The sequence below is a fragment of the Eulemur rufifrons genome, chromosome 27 (genome assembly GCF_041146395.1).
Source record: "Eulemur rufifrons isolate Redbay chromosome 27, OSU_ERuf_1, whole genome shotgun sequence".
NCBI lineage: Eukaryota > Metazoa > Chordata > Mammalia > Primates > Lemuridae > Eulemur > Eulemur rufifrons.
In genome coordinates this window covers 25,149,997-25,168,645 of record NC_091009.1, presented here as the reverse complement: position 1 = coordinate 25,168,645, position 18,649 = coordinate 25,149,997, and the positions used below count along the sequence as shown (strand labels likewise).

Here is an 18,649-nt window from a genome sequence, read left to right as displayed (position 1 = left end):
CACCCACAGCCCATGGGGAGGAAGGGCGGCCACGCTGACCTTGGACTTTCTGACTCTGAGTTGCTGGAATCCCAGATGCTAAATCCATAAGGTTGAGTCGGACCTACAGAGGGAGGGGAAAAAGGGAAGAACTGAAGAAGAAATAAACAGCCGGCCCCAAGCTCAGAGGAAACCTTCGTTTCCATCCGATGCCTCGGCCTCCTCATGCTCTGGAGTCCTTCTTACCTGAGCCTGAAACAGACCATGCATGTGAGGCCTGCCAGCTGCTCTGGGGGAGCACGATCATCACTGGGCCCCAAATGAGAGAGTGTGGATGTGTGTGTGTGTGCACGCACAATGTCTCCTCCCAAGAATTTCCTGATTTCCCTGGGTCAAAAACTACAGTAAGATACATAATCCACACACGAGGGTCTAGTAGATACTAATTTTCCAGTGATCCAGGAAGAATGAGAGGGTTCAGAGCCCAAGGATGCCTGGCTGTGGGGACCACAGCGCTCTGCACAACCTCAACGTCAACTATGTTTTCTTATTAACAATAAATCACTCATTGGATGTGACTTCATCTGCACATCCCAGGAAGAGTTTTCACATCAAACCCTCCACAAGTTAGGGGGAAAAAAATCCCCTTCTTTTAATCTGGGGTCTGGAGAACACGGTTAACATAGTTTGAATAAGGGCAGACCCAAGAAGACCTGGAGCTCTGGCTTATGCCAGAATTCCCTCCCAGGGTTAGGACTAGGCTAGGTGGATGGATTAAACTAAAGAAGTTCATATTTGTGTTAAATCCCACCAAGGTGAAATTAAATTTTTATAATTTGCTCACTTGCATCTAACTAGCCACCCCGAAGCCCTCCCTGGAATGACACTGGTTTTATCCGCTCGCTACAGTGATGCGCCAGTAAGTGACGTGGAGGCGGCTATGCAAGAGGGCAGGTTGGCAGGGTGACACGGTGGCCCCCAGATGTTTCTGAAATGTCCTTCCTGGGCAGCAAAGGTGAGCTGGCAGGGTGTTCTCATTAATTCTCAAGAGTCCGTGTGACCATGTGAACAGCAGGACATCGGAGACCCCCCCGACACCGCCCGGAGCCTACTTTTTCAGGGTTCCCTCTACCTACCTTCCCCCCATTTAGATGCCCGTTCGGCCTCTGGGGCAGGGACTGGCACCGAACATCCTGCCAGTTCTGAGGCTGGCCCTGGCGCACCCGGGGGAAGGCGGAGGTGCAGTCGGCAGCCAGGTACTGGTACACCCGCCAGGTCTTGCCAAAGTCCGAGGAGCGCTCGATCAGCATGCCGGCGGGCGTGGGCCCCTGCGGAGGACAGGCAGGGTGGGGAGGGGAGGCGTGGTGCTGTGCCCGTGGGGACACAATCACAGAAACAGGCCCCACCAGTGAGGGAAGGAGGAAGGGGGCCCAGCGGGAGCAGGTGAGCTCAGGAGCACCCGGGTCCAACCCTCCTGGCAAACCACAGGCCCCAGAAGCTTCCCCCCAGGGGAACCACGGAAAGTAATAGAAACTAGGTCTGCAATCCAGAAGGCCTGATGCCTAGCTCTGCCCACCATCAGGGCTTCCAGGCCAGAAAAATCTCCCTCCCCTCCACGTTCCACAGCCAACCATTTTTATCCTAGCTCTGGGTTCTAGTCCCTTCTCTCTCCCTCCCTCTCTCTCTCATTGCCACGGCCACGGTTCAGGCCAAGATCATGCTGAGGCTGATTGACGGCCACAGCCTGGAACTCGTGTCCAGCCCTTGTCCTGGCCCCCAAACCACCCTCCCCACTTCACCAAGGAGATCTTCCCAGATGGTTACCAGATCCGTGAGCCCCTTCAACGGATCTGCATTAGCCTAAAGGTAAAACCCGTGCTCCTCAGCATGACATATTGTGTCCCTGCTCCTTCTCTCGGTGATTGCATCATTTCTGGCGGCTTTAAATGCAGTCTTTGTGCTGACGGCTCCCTGCCTGGACCACTTCCTGGAACTGCGGGTTCATAAACTCAACCTCCACAACAGACCCCCCATCAGGCCCAGGCCCGTCTCGCTAGCTTCAGGCCCACCTCTTCCTGACCACCCTAGTAGGTGCCACCTGATGTCCCCACATTCGTTCAGTCACACCTTTCACCGTACAGAGACAGCTTTCTTTTAAAATGGGCCATGTCACTCCTCTGCTTAAAGTCCTCCAACCCATTGTTCTCACATAAAATCTGAACCCCCGACTGTGAGCGAGGAGGCCCTGTGCTCCCTGGCCCTGCCTGCATCCTCACTCCATCTCAGGCCACCTCCACCTCTTCAAGCCCTGAACCAGTCGCCAGCGCCAGCACATTCCTGCTCAGAGCCTGCGTACCTGGCCCTCCTCCTGCCAGGAGCTCCTCCCACTGGTCGGCTCCTTCTCACCATGTTCTCAGCTTAAATGTCGCTTCCTCGGGGAGGTCGTTTTATACCTGCCTAACCCTGACATGCATTCTGCTCTGCCCCACCACCCCACTCCACCCCACCCCATTATTTCCTACCCCAGCATCTTGTTCGTTTCCTTCAGAAATGTCACCACAATTTCCAATTATGTATGTGTTGTTTTCCTGCTTTTTATTCTTTTCGCACTAGACCGGGATTTCTCAACCTTGGCACTATCAATATTTTGAGGGGGATGAATCTTAGTCGTAGGGGCTGTCCTGTGCGTTGTAGGATGGTTAGCAGCATCCCTGGCCTCCGCCCATCAGATGTCATTGCATACCCATAGTTGTGACAACCAAGAATGTCTCCAGACATTATCAAATATCCCCTGGGAGAGGGGAGAGGGCAAAACCACCCCTGATTGAGAATCAGGACAGGAAACCGTGGTCCCCGTTATCTGTCTTGCTCACACTTGTGCCTCCAGCATCCAGCACATAGGTGCTTAGTATACGTTGGTTGAATGAATGGTAAATTTTCAGTCTGCTCCCCTCCCCCCACCCATTTATATCTGTAAACTCATCTCTCAGCAGTCTGCAGCCCTCCACCTCCCCACCTCTCCCCACCATGAACACGTGTTCCCTCCAGACCCCGTGTGCATTCCCTCACCCCCTCCCCAATCATATACCTTCTTGCCTCTTGCCTCCTGGCCTTTCTTACTGTTCTCTTTGCCTGGAAGGACATTTGCCCTCCACCTGGCTGTCACTGGTCCATGAAGTTTCACCTTCCCCTGGGTGCATTCTCTGACAACCCCTCCCATGACCGACAAAGAGAGATGTCCTTCCATGCTTCTCACCAATACCAGAGCACACTTCACCCTCTCTCACTCCTGGCTCTCTGTCCTCTTTACATGTGGTCAAAGCAGCTTGAGGATTGTGATTTAGTTTCATTCGTCTTCCTATCCCTAACATCTGACACCAAACCTAACACATAACCAGTGTTCAAAATGTGTGGAGCAAGAACTGACAAATAAATGAATGAGTGAGTGATACTAAAGCAATGAGACTATTCAACAGTACCATTCACATGAATGTCGCCCTTCAAACTTGTCACCTTTACAGAAGGCTGGGCATTTGTTCAAAGGATACTGGCATTTCTCAAAATACTTTTGACCTTTACTTGGGGCAAAGCTCTGGAAGCCAACTTCTCCAGTCATGGAAGAATGTAGGTCCTATTTTTATTCCAAGCTCGTTTTAACTCCTAAAAATTACATAACCCTTTCTGATCATCTAATCTTACTAACCAAGCTGGATTGTTGAATATTTGACTATTTCTGTAGAAAGAATAAAACCAAATCTTCTCTGAAAAGTAAAAACCGACCTGTCCCAAATGAATAAAAGTGTTTCCTCCCAAAGGAGTACCCAGAAGGCCAATCTAAGAGCAGAACTCGAAAGTACTTTGAGAGGTGACAACACGGAATGAGTGGCTGCCCACCAGGACAGCTGCCCCAGAGGTGCATCTTTCTGTGCATAGGTGAGTTCTTGGCTGTTTGTTAAACTCAATCTCATCTGCAAAGTTATTAAAACAAAGTATACCAAGAGAAAACAACTGTATAATAAGCAAGCAGGCCCATAGAATTGGTACTTGGCAGAGCTGGATTAATTAGATGGACCGAGAGTGGGGGGTACAGAGAAAAAGAGGATATACAACCACTACATGACCAAGACAGGGAGCCTGGTGGTGCCACTGTCCTCCTAGGAGCAAATCCTCTGCTGTCACTATGATACAGGCTCAGGGGGAGTGTTGGCCCAGCCTGGGGAAGGGGAGCTCACCCAGTATGTGGTGCCGTCACCCCCATTCTGGAAAGGCAAGAACACTGCTCCTCCATGGGTCCAAGCCCACATGGCCCAGGGTCCCCTCTCCTACCTAACGCCATCCCCGGGAAGCACACCTTAAACTCCATCATGATGTCCTGAAGCTGGAATCTGCTGTCCAGGTCCAGCTGCAGAGAGACAGGGTTCACGTCTGGAAGGAGAAAAAGTAGACACTTTAGGCCAGAGACTTTCTACTTTCCAAGTCCTGAAGGCAGCCCTGGACTAGACTCGCTCTAGGAAGTCCGAAATTCCCTAACCTTGATTTTCCAATTTCCCTCTTAGAGAGGGGTGGTACCAGTATGTTTCTACTTACACTATCTATCCAAAGTCCTGTCTATCTTGGCCAAATTTCCTTTGGCCTATATTCTAGACGCCATCACCTGATGTCTCCCATATCTTAGGGGGTTTCAACTTGTCAATTCGATACAGACCTGTTCCCAAAGCTCAGCTCCTTCCACAAGCTCCCCCACTGAGACTAAGTGGAGTGAAATAAAGACATTCCTCTCTCCTCATACGCTTTCCTTAACCTCCAGTAAACTCTTCTACCTACAACATCCAGCAGACCCCAGATACAAGGCAGGAAGGTACTGCTCGTCAACCACCCCCTCCCAACACCACAGGAAATGCTGAGAACACCAAGGGTCCCCAGGCATCCTCCATCCGCCCCATCCTGGGGAGCCTCCAAAGTCTGGGCCCCTGTAGGTGACAGGCGCTCACCGTTCTGTGACTGCCACCAGCGCATGGGGCCTGAGGATGAAGCCACGTTCTCCACGCGGTGACCGTTGTAGTTGTGAGGCAGCCTGGAGTCGCACTTACAGCATTTCATCTGCCACTGTGGGAGGGGGAGACGGCAGACTCGGGTGGGGTCCTGGCAGAATTCCCCCTGATAGCCTCAGATCCCAGCATGTCCCCTCCATGGAAATCCCACCCTTAGGGATCCATCAATTTCGCTAATAATACACTTGGAAGGATTAATCTCTTAAAACAGGGCTGTTGGTCATCTTTTCATTTAATTCCTTTGTGTCCCTCCTAACAAAAAGGTTAGGGGTTGGGGAAGAGGTATAATGTGGTGTAAAAAAATAATTTTGGTACGTGACATTGCCTTGAAAAGAAACTTGAGGAAAGAGCCAAAAGCAAAGAGAAGAAAGGAAGAGAAATTCCTATTAACTTAGCACCTACTACGTGTTGGACACAGGCTAGAAAATGTTATATCTTATTTCCTTTAATCCTGGTTGTTACAATACAATAACCTATTAATTAGGTCATTTCAATACAATAACCTATTTAAATCTCACAGTAACCCAATGTGATCAGCAGTATTAGCCCCATTTTACAGATTAGAAAGCTGAGGCTCAGGGAGGTGACATGCCTTTTCTATTGACTGATCACAACTGTCAGCATCGGAGAGGATCCCTTAACACCTCCCTCTCCTTTCTCTCTCTCTTTCTCTTCCCCTCTCTCTCTTTCTTACACCCCATCCTCTCATTTCTACTAAGAAGCCAGCTAAGTGACAGAGATTGTGGGAAGCATGGTGAAGAGTGACAACCTCTGTCGCACCCAATGGGCCCCAAGAAGGGCTTGGTCTGGCCCTGAAGCATATCAAGAGGGGAGCCGAGGGCAGAGAGAGCACTTTGGGAAGAAACCTGAGCCAGCTGAGCCGGCTCAGGGCCCACAGAGACTGGGGATCTGTCACAGGCGGATAAAATAATCCTTTCTGGGCAAGAGAAGGCTCCTGCTGGAGTCTGACTCCCTTCAGAACCCTATTTGGGGGCCTGGCAGTGAGCATGCCCTTCCCTGCACTCTGCCCAGCCGCACAGGGGCAAACTTTTCCACTCCCGCCCTCTGTCTGCCCTCGGCACACGTCCTGAGGAGAGACAAGGGCCAGCTGCCTTCCGGCCGCCTGTCACCAGAGCTCTCCCCGGCTCTCCTGGGAGCTGGTCCCAGCCCTTCCCTGGTCAAGGGAGTGCCAGAAACAAGGCTCTTTCTTTCCCTGGGTCATGGGACAAGCAGCTAGAGACTGCGGAAATGCCCTTGATACTCCCAAATGATGGGATATTATGTAACTATTGAAAACATTGTTTAGAGAAAATTCTTAATTGCATGGGGAAATGATTACATTATAATGTGTGACGAAAAGGGGGTGGGCATAAACATGTGTATACATTATCATCTCAGCTATATATTGTTAAAGGAATAGAAAATGTTTGGAAGGAAATATACCAATATGTTAGGTGAAATGACATGAAATTGCTAATATTCACCCATTTTGACCTACAAAAATGGCACCCACATACAGTTCAACCTAATATCTCTGGGTAATAGGATTATAGGTGATTTTTTTCCCCTTCTTTGTTATTTTTTAATAAGTTTAAGCTTTTATACCTTGAATATGTATTAACTTTTGTACTCAGGAAAACAGACAGTAGTACAAAACAAAACCAACTAAAAATGCCCAGGGTATTCAGCAAGGGCTATTGCCTGCCTCCTCCTTCAGTCTTCACAGGGATCGCGCGGGTGCTCCATGCCTCCTCCACCTTCCTTCCACGTGTGCAGGCTCTGACGGAGCATCAGATGGCCTCGTGGACTTAAACACTATGTGCTGCTTATCATAGTAACATAGCTGAAGGAGGGATTATTTATCTCAATCCTCAGAGACAGGCTAAGCCAACAGGCTTGAGACAGGTATTTTAAGTAGCTCCGCTTGTCAACTAGCTAGCAGGATGGAGGCCTGAAATAGAGCGGCTTATGGCAGAGGTCCACGTGAAGACAAGCTGCTAATATCTTCTTTCCCTCTGGGCCTCAGTTTCCCTATTTTATTCTTGTATGCCTCACGTAGTGTGTGCACACACGTTAGTGCGCATAAGTGTGCATGTGCGTGTGTGATTCTCAATGCGTGGTGCGCTCTCTCATGCGGTACGTGCCCGTCTCTCCCAGAGATGGGAGCGCTCAGCTGCAGCTGCTTCTCCTCCCGGGTCATTTGGCCAGCATCCTCCTGGCTGCGCTACCTCAGAGACACGGCGTTATTAGCAATCCAGCCTGTCAGGCCTCCAGCCAGTTTGGCTCCTGCTTGCTCTCCAGCTGGAAAGGCTGGGCCTTTAGAGTTTTCTAGAAGCTCAGCAGTCTGGAGGGAAGCCAGACCCTCCCAGAGAGCTGGGGGAGGGCAAGGGACTGAGCAAGAGCCAGCAAGGGTCTGAATCTCAGTGGAGATGGGTGGGGAAGGCAGGCACATGCGAATAAATGTTCTGTGCCTTTGCAGAGCACAGAGCTAATTCTGGGAAAAAAAGTAGCACAACAGGTCACGGTTGGGCAGGGCACAGCTCCCTCCCATCAGTGAGCCAGGGCCGCCTGTGTTCATCTAAGTAGCTAGTCAGGACCATGGCCGCCAGCCAGGGCCAAAAGAAAGGAAGTCAGGATCAAAAAAAAAAAAAAAAAGAAAAAATCCAGCTCAGACATTCCCTCCACTTCAGCTTCCTCATTGGTGAAATGCAGGCACTGGATGAGATAATGAAGTTCCATCTTGCTCCAATACGCTTTCAGAATTCTCCCCTACTCCAGCTTATCAGCCCAGAAGTTAAAGGCACTCCCAGCAAGTACACAAAGAAAGCAAGAGGAAAATAAGACATTAGCCAGATGCTGCACTGGAGAAACACTCTTCCCAGCAATAAGGGCAGGGGAAAGGGAGTCCTCACAGCCTTTGGTCAGCAAGGCCTCCCTTAGACCCTGCTGCAATTCGAAAGCCTCAGCATTTCTATGTCAGCAGGTATTGCCAGTAAAGATCAAAAGTTAGGGCCTGCTGTAGGTGCTGGGTGACAGGATGACAGTGTTGAGAGATACTTGCAACTTCATCTTTTTCCTTATTATGAAGTTAAATTTTCACCAAAGCCTTAATTCAGCCCAGCCCTTAGCTCCATCTAAACTAAACTCTGAAAGATCACTTTCTGAAACTGATCATAGAGATGATGTATACTACACACTCAAAAATGACAGGGCATCAGTCTCTCTCCTGGGCAACGTACATATATTACCTATTTCACCCTTTCTAAATCTCTGATGCAGATATATTACATTTTACAAATGGTGGGTAGCCCCACTTTGCAGATTAGAAAAGTAAGAAGTTAAGAAATGTGTCCAAGCCCATAAACTTAGGAAGAGATGAAGCAGGGATTCTTTCCGAGGCTGTCTGACTCTAAATCTAACTGTACTATTCTGATTCAAGGGACACAGCAGTCACTTGGAAACCATTGGAAATTTTAAAGTTGGTTTTCAGGAAACTCGTCCCTCCTCTCCCTCTAGGAAAGAGAGCTTCAATGTCAGCACAGACGTCTCCAGAAACAGACATGTCCCCTTAGACCTGAGTGCAGAGAGTTTAGCTCGTGTGACGGGGACCTCTACAGGTTCTACCAGTGGCAATCACTTCCTACAGCCCCTGACATGGCCTCAGGCAGAGGGCAGGAGGCAGGGCAAAGAAGCAAGGTAGGTGGGCAAGACATTGCCCAGAGGCTTCCAGGGGCCTGAAGCCCAGAAGCAATGGGGTGAGAAGCCAAGCTAGCAAAGTCGTAAGGCCACCCAGGTTTGTCTTCAAGCCTTCTCATTACACCGTTCCCTTCTCTTCTCTCCTTTTAGCCCTGCAAGCCCCACTCCTTAGCCCATAACAACCAGGAAGGATCCAAGAATCTCACATTCCACCAACCCAAGTTTTGTTTCTACCTGATAGCAACTCTTTCCTGCCAATGTCTCTTTGCATTTTCTTCTATCCCCTCAGAAATAACTCATTCTGGGTCTTACTCTCTTGGGACCCTTTGCAAAAGTCACGGCTAAGTTTCTGACAAACAAACTCTTGCGGAGCGATGAACGGTAAATCGCAGATTGATATGGTGCCTTTCTCAAGGGTGTTTGTATTTTCAACGAGGAGCTCAACAGTGCTTTATCCAAAAGAGTGAAACCCCAATGGTAGAGCTTTGTAAGTTTTAGACCCACTCAGGGCTTCTGGGAAACAAGTAGGTGTTAATAGGTATCTTGGCAGAGACATGCTCAAAGTCCTCTATGGGCAGAGGATGAGGATCATGGTACGTGTATGAACACATTTTCTGTCCACACATTAGCCTTCCTGAAGGTCAAGCACACAGACAACTGCCAAACAAAGAAAGGCAGTGGCTACTGGGCCGTGTGCATGTGTGTGTGGGTGTGCTTCCATGCATGTGTGCATGCGTGTACCAGGGGGAGGGATCTCCAACTGGCTACTACTCCTTAGCTTGTTTCCAAGAGATAAAAATGACAGCTGTTTGGTTTACACAGTTAATTAACCTGAGGAATGCGCTGTGTAAGACTGTTATTAAGGCAACTGGGTAATTAAGTTTTCCCCCAGAAAGGGAGGGAATGGGGGATAAATGAAGCATTTAGGAGAGCAGACACAACACTGGGGGAGACGTTGTCGGGAGCAGAAATCAGGGCTGGTAAGCTTTCAGATAAAACCTGCCAGTTCTTGAGGAGTGTCCACCAGCCCAGAGATGGCCAAAGGCTCAGCCCCTGCCAGCACTCGCCCTGAGAGAGACAATGGTGGCCCTGGGGGTCGCACGCGCAGCCCAGCTGTCTCTGGGAGGCAGCCAGAGTCGCCAGAGCTGAACAAATGGTGAAGGTTGACTAACCCAACGCCTTCGTTTCACACATGGAAAACCGGTGGTCTAGAGAGAAGCGGTGAGGTTCACAAGGTGACATCCCTATTCCTAGTGTCAGACCAGAATTGGAACTAGAGAGTCTTCACCCCCCGTCCAGGGCCACTTGGCTAAGCATGACAGCCTGTGGATTGTACCAAGCCCACTGCAAATCAGACTGGCAGCAGCCAGCTTGGGAAGCAGAGAGCAGGGCAGCCCCAGGATGGACTGATTTCAGTGAGGTATGCGAATGTGTGTCCTGATCGAGAAAGAAATGCTCAGGAGTGTGATGTGCAGATGGGGCAGCCTTCACAACAGACACAGCCACCCGCAGGCAGGGAGGGGAGAGGGCGGATAGAACCGTTAGCATCTGCCCGGCACCAAGCCGTGGTCACCTCGCACATTCTTTCATACAGTCCTCACGACAAGCCCTTGGAGCAGGTGCTATCCTCACTCCCATTGGTCACAGGAGGCTGGAGAGTAGCACGGATGTAAATGAGGGTGGGGCAAAGAGACAGTCTCGTCCATGCCTTGAGACTGAGGGAATGACAGTGCAGTGACTTTGCCCACAAGTTATCTAGGAGCTGGAAGAAAGAAAACGAGGGGACGGGGTGGGACTGCAGCTTCAGGCCATTTGGTGAAGAACAGCCCAGTCCCAAACCCAAACAGCTAACAGGTCACCAAGGCAGACGGGCCCAGAAGGGCAAAGCTGGGGAGGTGGAGGAGGAAGGGCCATGGGCACAGCTGGCCAAGCCCGATATCCAGCGCAGGGGTTGCAACATGGACCCAAAGTCCACAGAAATAAGCCCCTGAGACCGAGAGGATTTAGACATTGACAAAGAATTAGGCAGAGGAGGTAACCTGCAAAGGGCTAAGATTGGCCCACAAAAAAGGAGCCACAGGAGGAGGAGAGCTAGGAGAGACAATTTTGGAACTGGAAGGAGTCCCCCTGTACAAACTAATTGACATAATTTATATAAAACTCTTAGTATGATGCCTACGACACATAATATACGCTTAATAAATTATAGTTGCTATTGGTATCCTTTAATAACCAAATAAACTTAAAAATTGAAACTGGAACTCAACAGAGTTAAACCTGAATTTCCAATTCTTAATGCACAGCCACCACTGCACCAAGGGAGGGTTCAGGGCACATCTGTGCAGAGGACCAGCAGGGAGTGTCTGTGCCTTTAGTGTGTCCTCATGGCTGGAACCCGTGGCCTCTGAGAAGGGCAGGCACGTGAGAGAGAGGGGAGGAGAGAGACAAGACAGAGGTGGAAGGCAAGGGAGCGATGCTGTCGTCAGCAGGCAGACCATTCCCAAGGCATGGTGGAGCAGAGGAGGGGCTATAAAGGCCACTTCATCTAACACTCTCCTCCGGAACAGGAGAGCAAGGCTCAGACAGCGGTAATCTCTCGCCCAAGGTCACACCACAAGTTAGTGGCAGCCCTGAGACTACACACCGCCCACAAGATGCCCCCATCCCCTGCTCTTTCCAAGAGGCTACATGGATTTATTCCCCCTTATAGAAAAAGGAAAAAAAAGAGCCAATGCTTCTCAGCTTTCACAGAAAAAAATATAGCTAAGATTTATCCATCCCCAGAGTTGCAAAAGTCTATACTTCTCTTTTGCAAGCACCCTGTTTGGCTCTCCGGGGGCTGCTCCCAAGCAGGGAAGGCAGCTGGCTCCCTGAGGCATCTGAGAGAGGCAGAGGGCAGACCAGGGTGAAGCCAAAAGCCCCAGAGGGGGAGAGGCTGTCCAGACAGGGCGGGGAGTGAGGGCACATGTCTACGTGGGGGCTGTGTCTTCTCCTCGCTCCCCTCCCAACGGTGAGTCAGCCTGAGCAAAGGCAGCAGGGAGGTCTTCCTGGAATCTCCAGACACGAGCTCAGTGGCACACAGTTTGGTGGGTATGTGGGAAGGGGGCAGCTAAAATCATTCTGTTGCCTAGAAAGCCCAACACTGCCACTCCCCTGGTTCCTGTGGAGTAATCTGGGCCTGCGAGGAGTGCTGGCCCGACGCTGGCGTCTTACCCAACACTGTCAAATGGCTTCCCCACATCCAAGTGGGTGAGATGCAGAAACCACAGCCGTCTCTGCTCAGCACCTCTGAAGTCACCACCCAGCACCATTTGTGATTAAAAATAGCCCAAAAACATGGGAACTAGAAGGGCAGTGAGGCCCAGAGGCCGGATCAGGTACCACCTCCATGGCCCTGAGGACAAGGGCAGCGTGGAAAGTGGAAACCATGGATAACCCAAGTCTCCTTCATGTCGATCAATCTCTTTCATTCACCTTCTCTGCCCCCCACCTCTTTTTTTTCAAAAGCCTGCAGAGACTCCAGCAAACCACTCCCTTACCCATCTCTTGTGCAAGCCTCGGTTTTGAGGAGAGCAAAATGGCCAAATGAGGCAGCTGGGAGACAAGAAAACACAGAGTGACTTCAACTTTGGTAAACACAGGAGCAAAGAAAGACCCCACTTTGTTCAGGGGAAAAGAAAAGAAAACCAAAGTTCCTGCAAAAGAGGCCTAGAGGCCATGTGGAAGAAACAGTACGAAGCTCTTTGAAAAAGCCAGTTGCCTAATAGGCAATGTTAACCATAGCTCGAAGCATGGAGTTCCTGGATTCAACCCAACTTATCAACTGAGTCTCGGGCCCTCCTGGATAACCTCAAATCACTTCCTCATCTACCTCACTGACCGCGGCACAGCTCCGTTCCCACCACGGCTAGAACACAGCTCAGCACACACATCCCAGCACCGTGCTCCACCAAAGACGGGACATTAGACTCCGCACACCTAAAAGGTCCATGCTTGTCTATTTGCCTATTCCCCAGACTTGAAAGTCTACCCTGCCCATGCTCAAGGTCTGAGAAAAGACTCTGTTCTACCCAGAGAAGAGAGAAAAGAGCTATTCGGTCAATTCTGAGCACATTTCCTCTTGCCCAACCAACAGGTCAATTCCTTAGAGGCAGGATCAGCCTCACACTTTTCTTGCACTCCCAGCCCCCACACCAAGGTCTGCACCAAGTTCACTCTTAAGTATTCAGTGAACAAACGTCAGGCTCATCTGCCCCATCCTGCCCCCCTTCCTCCAGCCCTGGGGGCCACGGGAAGGGCCTACCTCGCCATACTGGGTGCAGTAGGTCTCAGGCTTGGTCAGTCCACAGGTGGATGAAGCTCGGAGAAACCGGGTCCTCCCGACGAGCAGGTCCCCGACAGGGGGATAGCAGGCCCCACGGGAGCAGGCTTGCTGGGCACGCAGGAGGCCAGGCAGGGCTGAAATCACAGGGATGTGCTGTGGAGTGGCCCCAAAAGAAAAGGGCCCAGCCAGCCACCCCACTATCCCTCAGGGGAGCTGATGTGGACAAGACTAGACCTTCCCCCTCACTCAAACTCCCATTCACTGCTGGACGTAATGATTGCAGTCCTGATACTGTTCGATTTTAAAAGCTTATTTCATATTCTAGAACCCCAAACTTGGAAAGGAAAGGAAGAGGAACACTGACCACCAAAACCCATGGATGACCCCGAAAAGCAGCATTTATATATGGCTTTTGGAATCGGGCTAGAGATACACACACACTTGGCCACCTGGACAGGCTCCACAGCTCTTGGTCTCTGGCACAGCCCAGAGGAGGTCTGATGGCTGAGCCACTTGTGAAACACTGCGAGAGGCCTGCACTCTTTCGGCTCCTCTCTCCGCAAAGCTGGCCCAGCCACACTGTGTGAGCGCCCAGCTACGGTCCACAGGAAAATCGAGAACTCAGGCCACAGTGGCTCTGGAACCAGCTTGAGAATGAAAGGATGGGAAATAAACTGTGTAGAGCATTCAGGAAGCCACAAACACCCTCGGGTAAGAATGAGGCACTTGGGAGCCTTTCAAGAGAGTCAGAGAATCCTCTTCCTCAAAGGCCCAAAGAAGTGAGAAACCTCACAGGTGTCTCCAGGGGGTCAGTGTTCCAAACCCAAGACAGGTGATGCTCACACCTTGGTACACTCTTCTCCCACCCGGGCTGTCACCTCCCTGCTGGGTAGTGGGGCCTGGAGGGATGGGAAGGGATACTTACCGAAACACAGGAGAAGGAGTGGTCTCATCTTTAGCCAATGGGGTGATCCCCAGAGAGGACCTCACCTGGGGCAGAGAAAAGCAGCCCCAGTTTATAACAATGCTAACCCTGGAGCACACTGGCCCCTTTCCTTTTCTGTTTCTGGATTCCGGTTTTTTCAGAAGTCTTTTCCTAGGGTTTGACCTAGAACACTTCTGAGCTGCAGGTGCATTTATAGCAAAAAGCCTGGGAAATACGAGAGCTCCAGACCCTGTCCAAGCTGGTATGTGACTCACAGGGGGCCCTGGGAAAATCCCACTCCCTCCCAGACTGCAGCTTCCTCCTCTGGGATGGATGGGAAGGAGGATCAACCCTGGCCTGCCCCACACGACCGCAAGGATGACATGGGGAGCAGGAAAAGGCTGGGCCTTTTGCAGAAGAGCTGTAGGGAGGTCCAAGGCCTTGTTCCTGCCCCACGAGAGAGGACTGGTTTTCTCAGGGCCTGGACCAGCAGTCTCAACCCGGCCCAACCTACAGGCCCAAAGCTGAATAGACAAGCCCTCTCCTGCCATTGGCAAGGTCTCCAATACTACCAAGCCACTTGGTGGCTGTGGGGGCACATTCTGGGCTAAGCAGGTAGCTGGGATGCAGTGGGGAGAGAGGTACGCCTAGAAGTCTTTAACAAGCGAGTGAGGATTTCATCTGAACAGGAAGCACCCCAGAATGTCTCCAATTATGGGCTGGGGCTCAATAAGAGGGGTGGTGCTGGGAGGCTGCAGAGCAGGGGGTCTGAAGGAGGCTGGGGATGAATGCTCGAACGCCACTGAGGCTGTCCAAGAGGCAGGCCTGCCTTGTCAAGCACACCCACCCTGCTCGTGCCGCGCTCCCCTCTGCCTTGGACTGGGTGTTCACTCTGCCCCAGTGACAGCCACAAACTCCTCTGGCTGGGATGGAGGGCTGGCGACTCGGCAAGGCAGGGGCCAAGGGGACCTGGGGGGCATTCCTGGCATCTTTAAATTATAGATCCTAATGCTTCAAAATCATTCCTTCCCACCACCTCCCTGAAGAGACGGAGTTCAGGGAAGAGACATGTGGCCTGAGGTCCCACGGCTAGTGACAGACTAAGAGAGAGTCTCATCTTCTGATCTTCATCCAGTGTTCTCTCTGCTCTCCCACCCTGGCTGCAAATCCCCCTGGAACTCGGCCTTCTGAGCTGGGCTGCTCTCCCCTGTGCACTTCTCTTTTGTGCTCAACCCCAGATCTGAACCTGCTTTCTTCTAAGTCACTGACGCATTTATCAGATGTGAAAAAGCAATCCAAACAGCAGCAGACATTTTAACCTAGTGTTAGCAGGTGAGCTCACTCAGGTGAGCTCCCAGGAAGCAGAATGAATCAGGCCCTGCAACCAGGCTCCAGGCACCCAGAGATCCAGCCCTTCTCCCCCATCGAGCCCCAACCAGGCAGGTGAAGGCAGGTAACATACCTCGCTCTGTGCTGCTGCCGTCCTTTCTCCAGATCACCTGAGAGCTCTCCTTGAATGTGGGGGTCTCCGCTCCTGGCTCCAAGTTTTTAAACAACAGCCTCACCTCTGGAGACTCCCCGGCTGGGCGTAGTCCCACTGCAGGGCGGGCCTCAGGAATCTGGCAGCCGTCACGCCCATCTGTCGTCACTGCACCCCCACCCCCCAGGACGGGACTGGGCAAGTGAGTTGGTCCCAGCGGCCTCAGGGCCCTCCTGCCTGCGGGTGCCTTGGGGGCCCGATGGGGCACCGCAGGCAGAAGGCACCAGGCAGAAGAGAGTGAGCATCAGAGACCAGATTCCTAGGGTGGGAAGGGCCCTCACCTTTGTGCCAGGCACTGTACTTGGCACTTTCCCAAGGCCAGTGGGGGTCAGTGTCCTCTTGTGTCCTGGACCACCCTGGATAGAAGACCAGGCAGGGGACACAAAGATCAGGGCTTGCACATAGAGCGTTAAAGCCCCAGACGTGTCACAGGGCTGGAAGGCGAGAAGACCCAAATATCCAGGACCCTGGAAAGCACCAGTCCCCTCCCAAGGGAAAAAAAAAGTGGAAAAGCCCGGCTTCTTGGGGAATTTGGAGGATCCTTAAAAGGCAAGGTTCATCAGGAAGGGATCAAAACTCAACTCATCCACGGAAAGCCTCCCCTCCAGCTCCCTCTGCAGGCTTGGCAGGGAGCCCTAGGACAGGTAACTACCTGTGAGTCACTGCCCCCACCTGCCCCCGCCCACTCTAGCCCCTCCCTGCCTGGGCAGGAATGCCCGCCTGGAGGGCCAGAAAACAGACCTGACCACAGGAAGGACAGGCTGGAGCACAGCTGGAATAACAGAGTCAAAGCAGACTTCCCCTGGCCCCCTGCCAGGCCCGAAAACACAGCTTCCTTTGTGGGCTCCTGGGCGGGCTCTTTGCTTAGTGCTCCTGGACTTAGAGCTCCTGTAAATGGAGGTAACAGGTCCAGACTGAGGGGCTGGTCTCCCAGACCACCATTCCCCCCAGGGTAGGGCCAAAGAGCTTTTAGGGAGATCTGGAAGGTCACCCAGTCCATGTCTTGGCCCTGGAAAGCCTGCCCTGGCATTGTTTTGGAATGCTGTTGCCTCAAAGCTGCAATTTACAGGAGACTCTTAACTACCTATTCCAGCCTGTCAGGGTCTTCTAAACAGAAAGTTCTCTACCATTGGACGGTTAGGCTAAGAAATTGGTTTGCCCTTAAGGGAAAGATGTAGGATTTTGTGGATCAATCTGGGCATTTCTAACCCTCAGGTTCTAATTTAACACAAGTTCAGGTGAGCAGGGGAAACACTGTAATTAGCGAAAGGGCAATAAGTTGTTTAGAAGCATAACTGCTACTCCAATAAATGTTAGGGTCTTGCCCCTGTAAGCATTCCAGTGAAATCTCTTAGCTTAACTCAGCAAGTCAGGGTCAGTACAAACAGCACCCCTCCAACACAGAGGAGACCCCCATTTAATCCCCTGCAGAGAAGGGTCACCTCTGACATGCCTGTGTTTTGAGTTCTCCCACCGGGTGGTCTCTCCACTTCCCCAACTCCCTGAACTCAAAGCTTCCAGGAAACTCTTATCCTCTGCCCATCACCAGAGGCTGTGACAAAGAACTCATTAATAATTAACTCAGCAGAAGAGAGCCACGTGTTGCAATCCCGATCCTCAGAGGAGACAAGGCCCAGGTGTGCCTTGGGCCTCACCGTGAGTGGCTGGGGCCCTTTAAATCCCCTTCCTCCTCCTCCCTTCCTCTGAGGCCAGGAGCCCAGGTAAATAGGCATTTGGTGTCTCAGACTTCACAGGCTGGGGCAGGTCCAAAGTGGTTTGGCTTGCCAGAGGGAAATGCCAACTGCTGTGCTGGGCGGGGGCGGGGGCCCATGAACTCCTGCAAAGTCCAGGAAGCTGTTTAAGCACCCCCAAGGGTGGCTCAGCCGAGATTACTCTTCAGGGAAACTGATCACTTCCCAGTGAACTCCAGGGCCCCAGGCACAGGCTTTGGAACTTCAGAACCCAATTTGTTCAGAGTAGCCTCAAATAGAGACTGAGGCTGGGCTGGGGTCTGGCTAAGGCTAAATGGGAGGTAGGGGTGTGGCTTGAGCCCCTGAGCCTCCCGTCTGCACCCCTTTCCTCTCTCCCTGCCTCCCATCCTCCTATGACAGAGCACTCATCTGCCCGGGAGCCTTGCTCATTGGAACTTGTGCTCAGGAAAGTGGCTAGTGAAGTCATTCTCCTGCACCCACATCAATCCATCAGCAAATTCTCTCAGCTCCCCCTTCCAAAAGCAACCAGAATCCACTTCCACCCTCCCGGCCTCTCTTCCCAGGACTTCTGCAACAGCCTCCTCTCTTGTGTACATCCAAGTCCCAACACAACAAGTCCTGTGTCCCCTGCTCAGAACCCTGCACACGACCCTCATGGGCCAAGCCAAAGCCCTTAGAGAGAATCTAGGAGGCCTCAGATGGTTGGAAACACTTCATATTACCTCTCTACCTCCACCACCATGATTACCCTCCCTGCCTTCCTCCAGCCGCCTGGCCTCCTTTCTATGCCTGCAGATTGCCAGCCTGCTCCTGTCTTACGGTTTCTGCTGCCTGGGATGCTCTTCCCCCTGCAGATCTGCGGAGCTAACTCTCTTGCCTTTCTTTCAAGTCTTTTACAGACCCTAACTTCTCAAGGTGTCCAACTCTGACCACCCTATTTAAAACTACAGCCAACTTCCCTGCCCCATCCCTCCCCCGACATCACTCCCAACCCCACCTACCCTATGTTTGGTTGAGTTATATTTATTTGTTAATTTATGGGGGGGGACACCACTTTCTAACCAACTATATAATTTACCTATTTATCATGTTTATTTTCTGCCTCCCTCCACTAGAATATAACGTCCAAGAAGGCAGAGATTTTTATCGATTTTGTTCTACCATTTTCCCAGTGCTCGATACATAGTAGGTGCTCAGTATTTGTGGAATGAATGGATTCACAATGAAGTGTAAATAACTGATATAGTTCAATGAGTTCCCCGTGCCTTTCATGAGTTCTCAGAGGACACAGCCTGGGCGTTTTGCCCCTGGAATGGTTCATGAACAGTGGAAATTCACGCAGCAGCCAGCTGCAGTGCGGAGGTCCTTTCCGAAGCGCCTGCCCCCAGATTACAGAAATGTCACCATATTGATATAGGCAGG

The 18,649-nt window shown here is 51.5% G+C and overlaps 1 protein-coding gene across 8 annotated transcripts in view; it reads right to left on the bottom strand.

The window, feature by feature from the left end:
• LAMB3 (laminin subunit beta 3) overlaps positions 1-18,649 on the bottom strand; it is a 120,043-nt gene that overhangs the window by 20,244 nt on the left and 81,150 nt on the right. For 3 of the 8 annotated variants that reach the window (XM_069459399.1, XM_069459405.1, XM_069459404.1), the window contains 8 exons: positions 16,257-16,403; positions 15,438-15,871; positions 13,976-14,040; positions 13,030-13,184; positions 4,971-5,085; positions 4,331-4,404; positions 1,116-1,307; positions 40-103 (listed from right to left, as the gene is read on the bottom strand). In XM_069459399.1, the coding sequence (XP_069315500.1) occupies positions 40-103; positions 1,116-1,307; positions 4,331-4,404; positions 4,971-5,085; positions 13,030-13,184; positions 13,976-14,003 (628 nt within the window). In that variant the 5' untranslated portion in view covers positions 14,004-14,040; positions 15,438-15,871; positions 16,257-16,403. Of the gene's footprint in view, positions 1-39; positions 104-1,115; positions 1,308-4,330; positions 4,405-4,970; positions 5,086-13,029; positions 13,185-13,975; positions 14,041-15,437; positions 15,872-16,256 lie in introns of all 8 variants that reach the window. The other 5 variants (XM_069459401.1, XM_069459402.1, XM_069459403.1 and 2 more) reach the window with 4 other exon arrangements.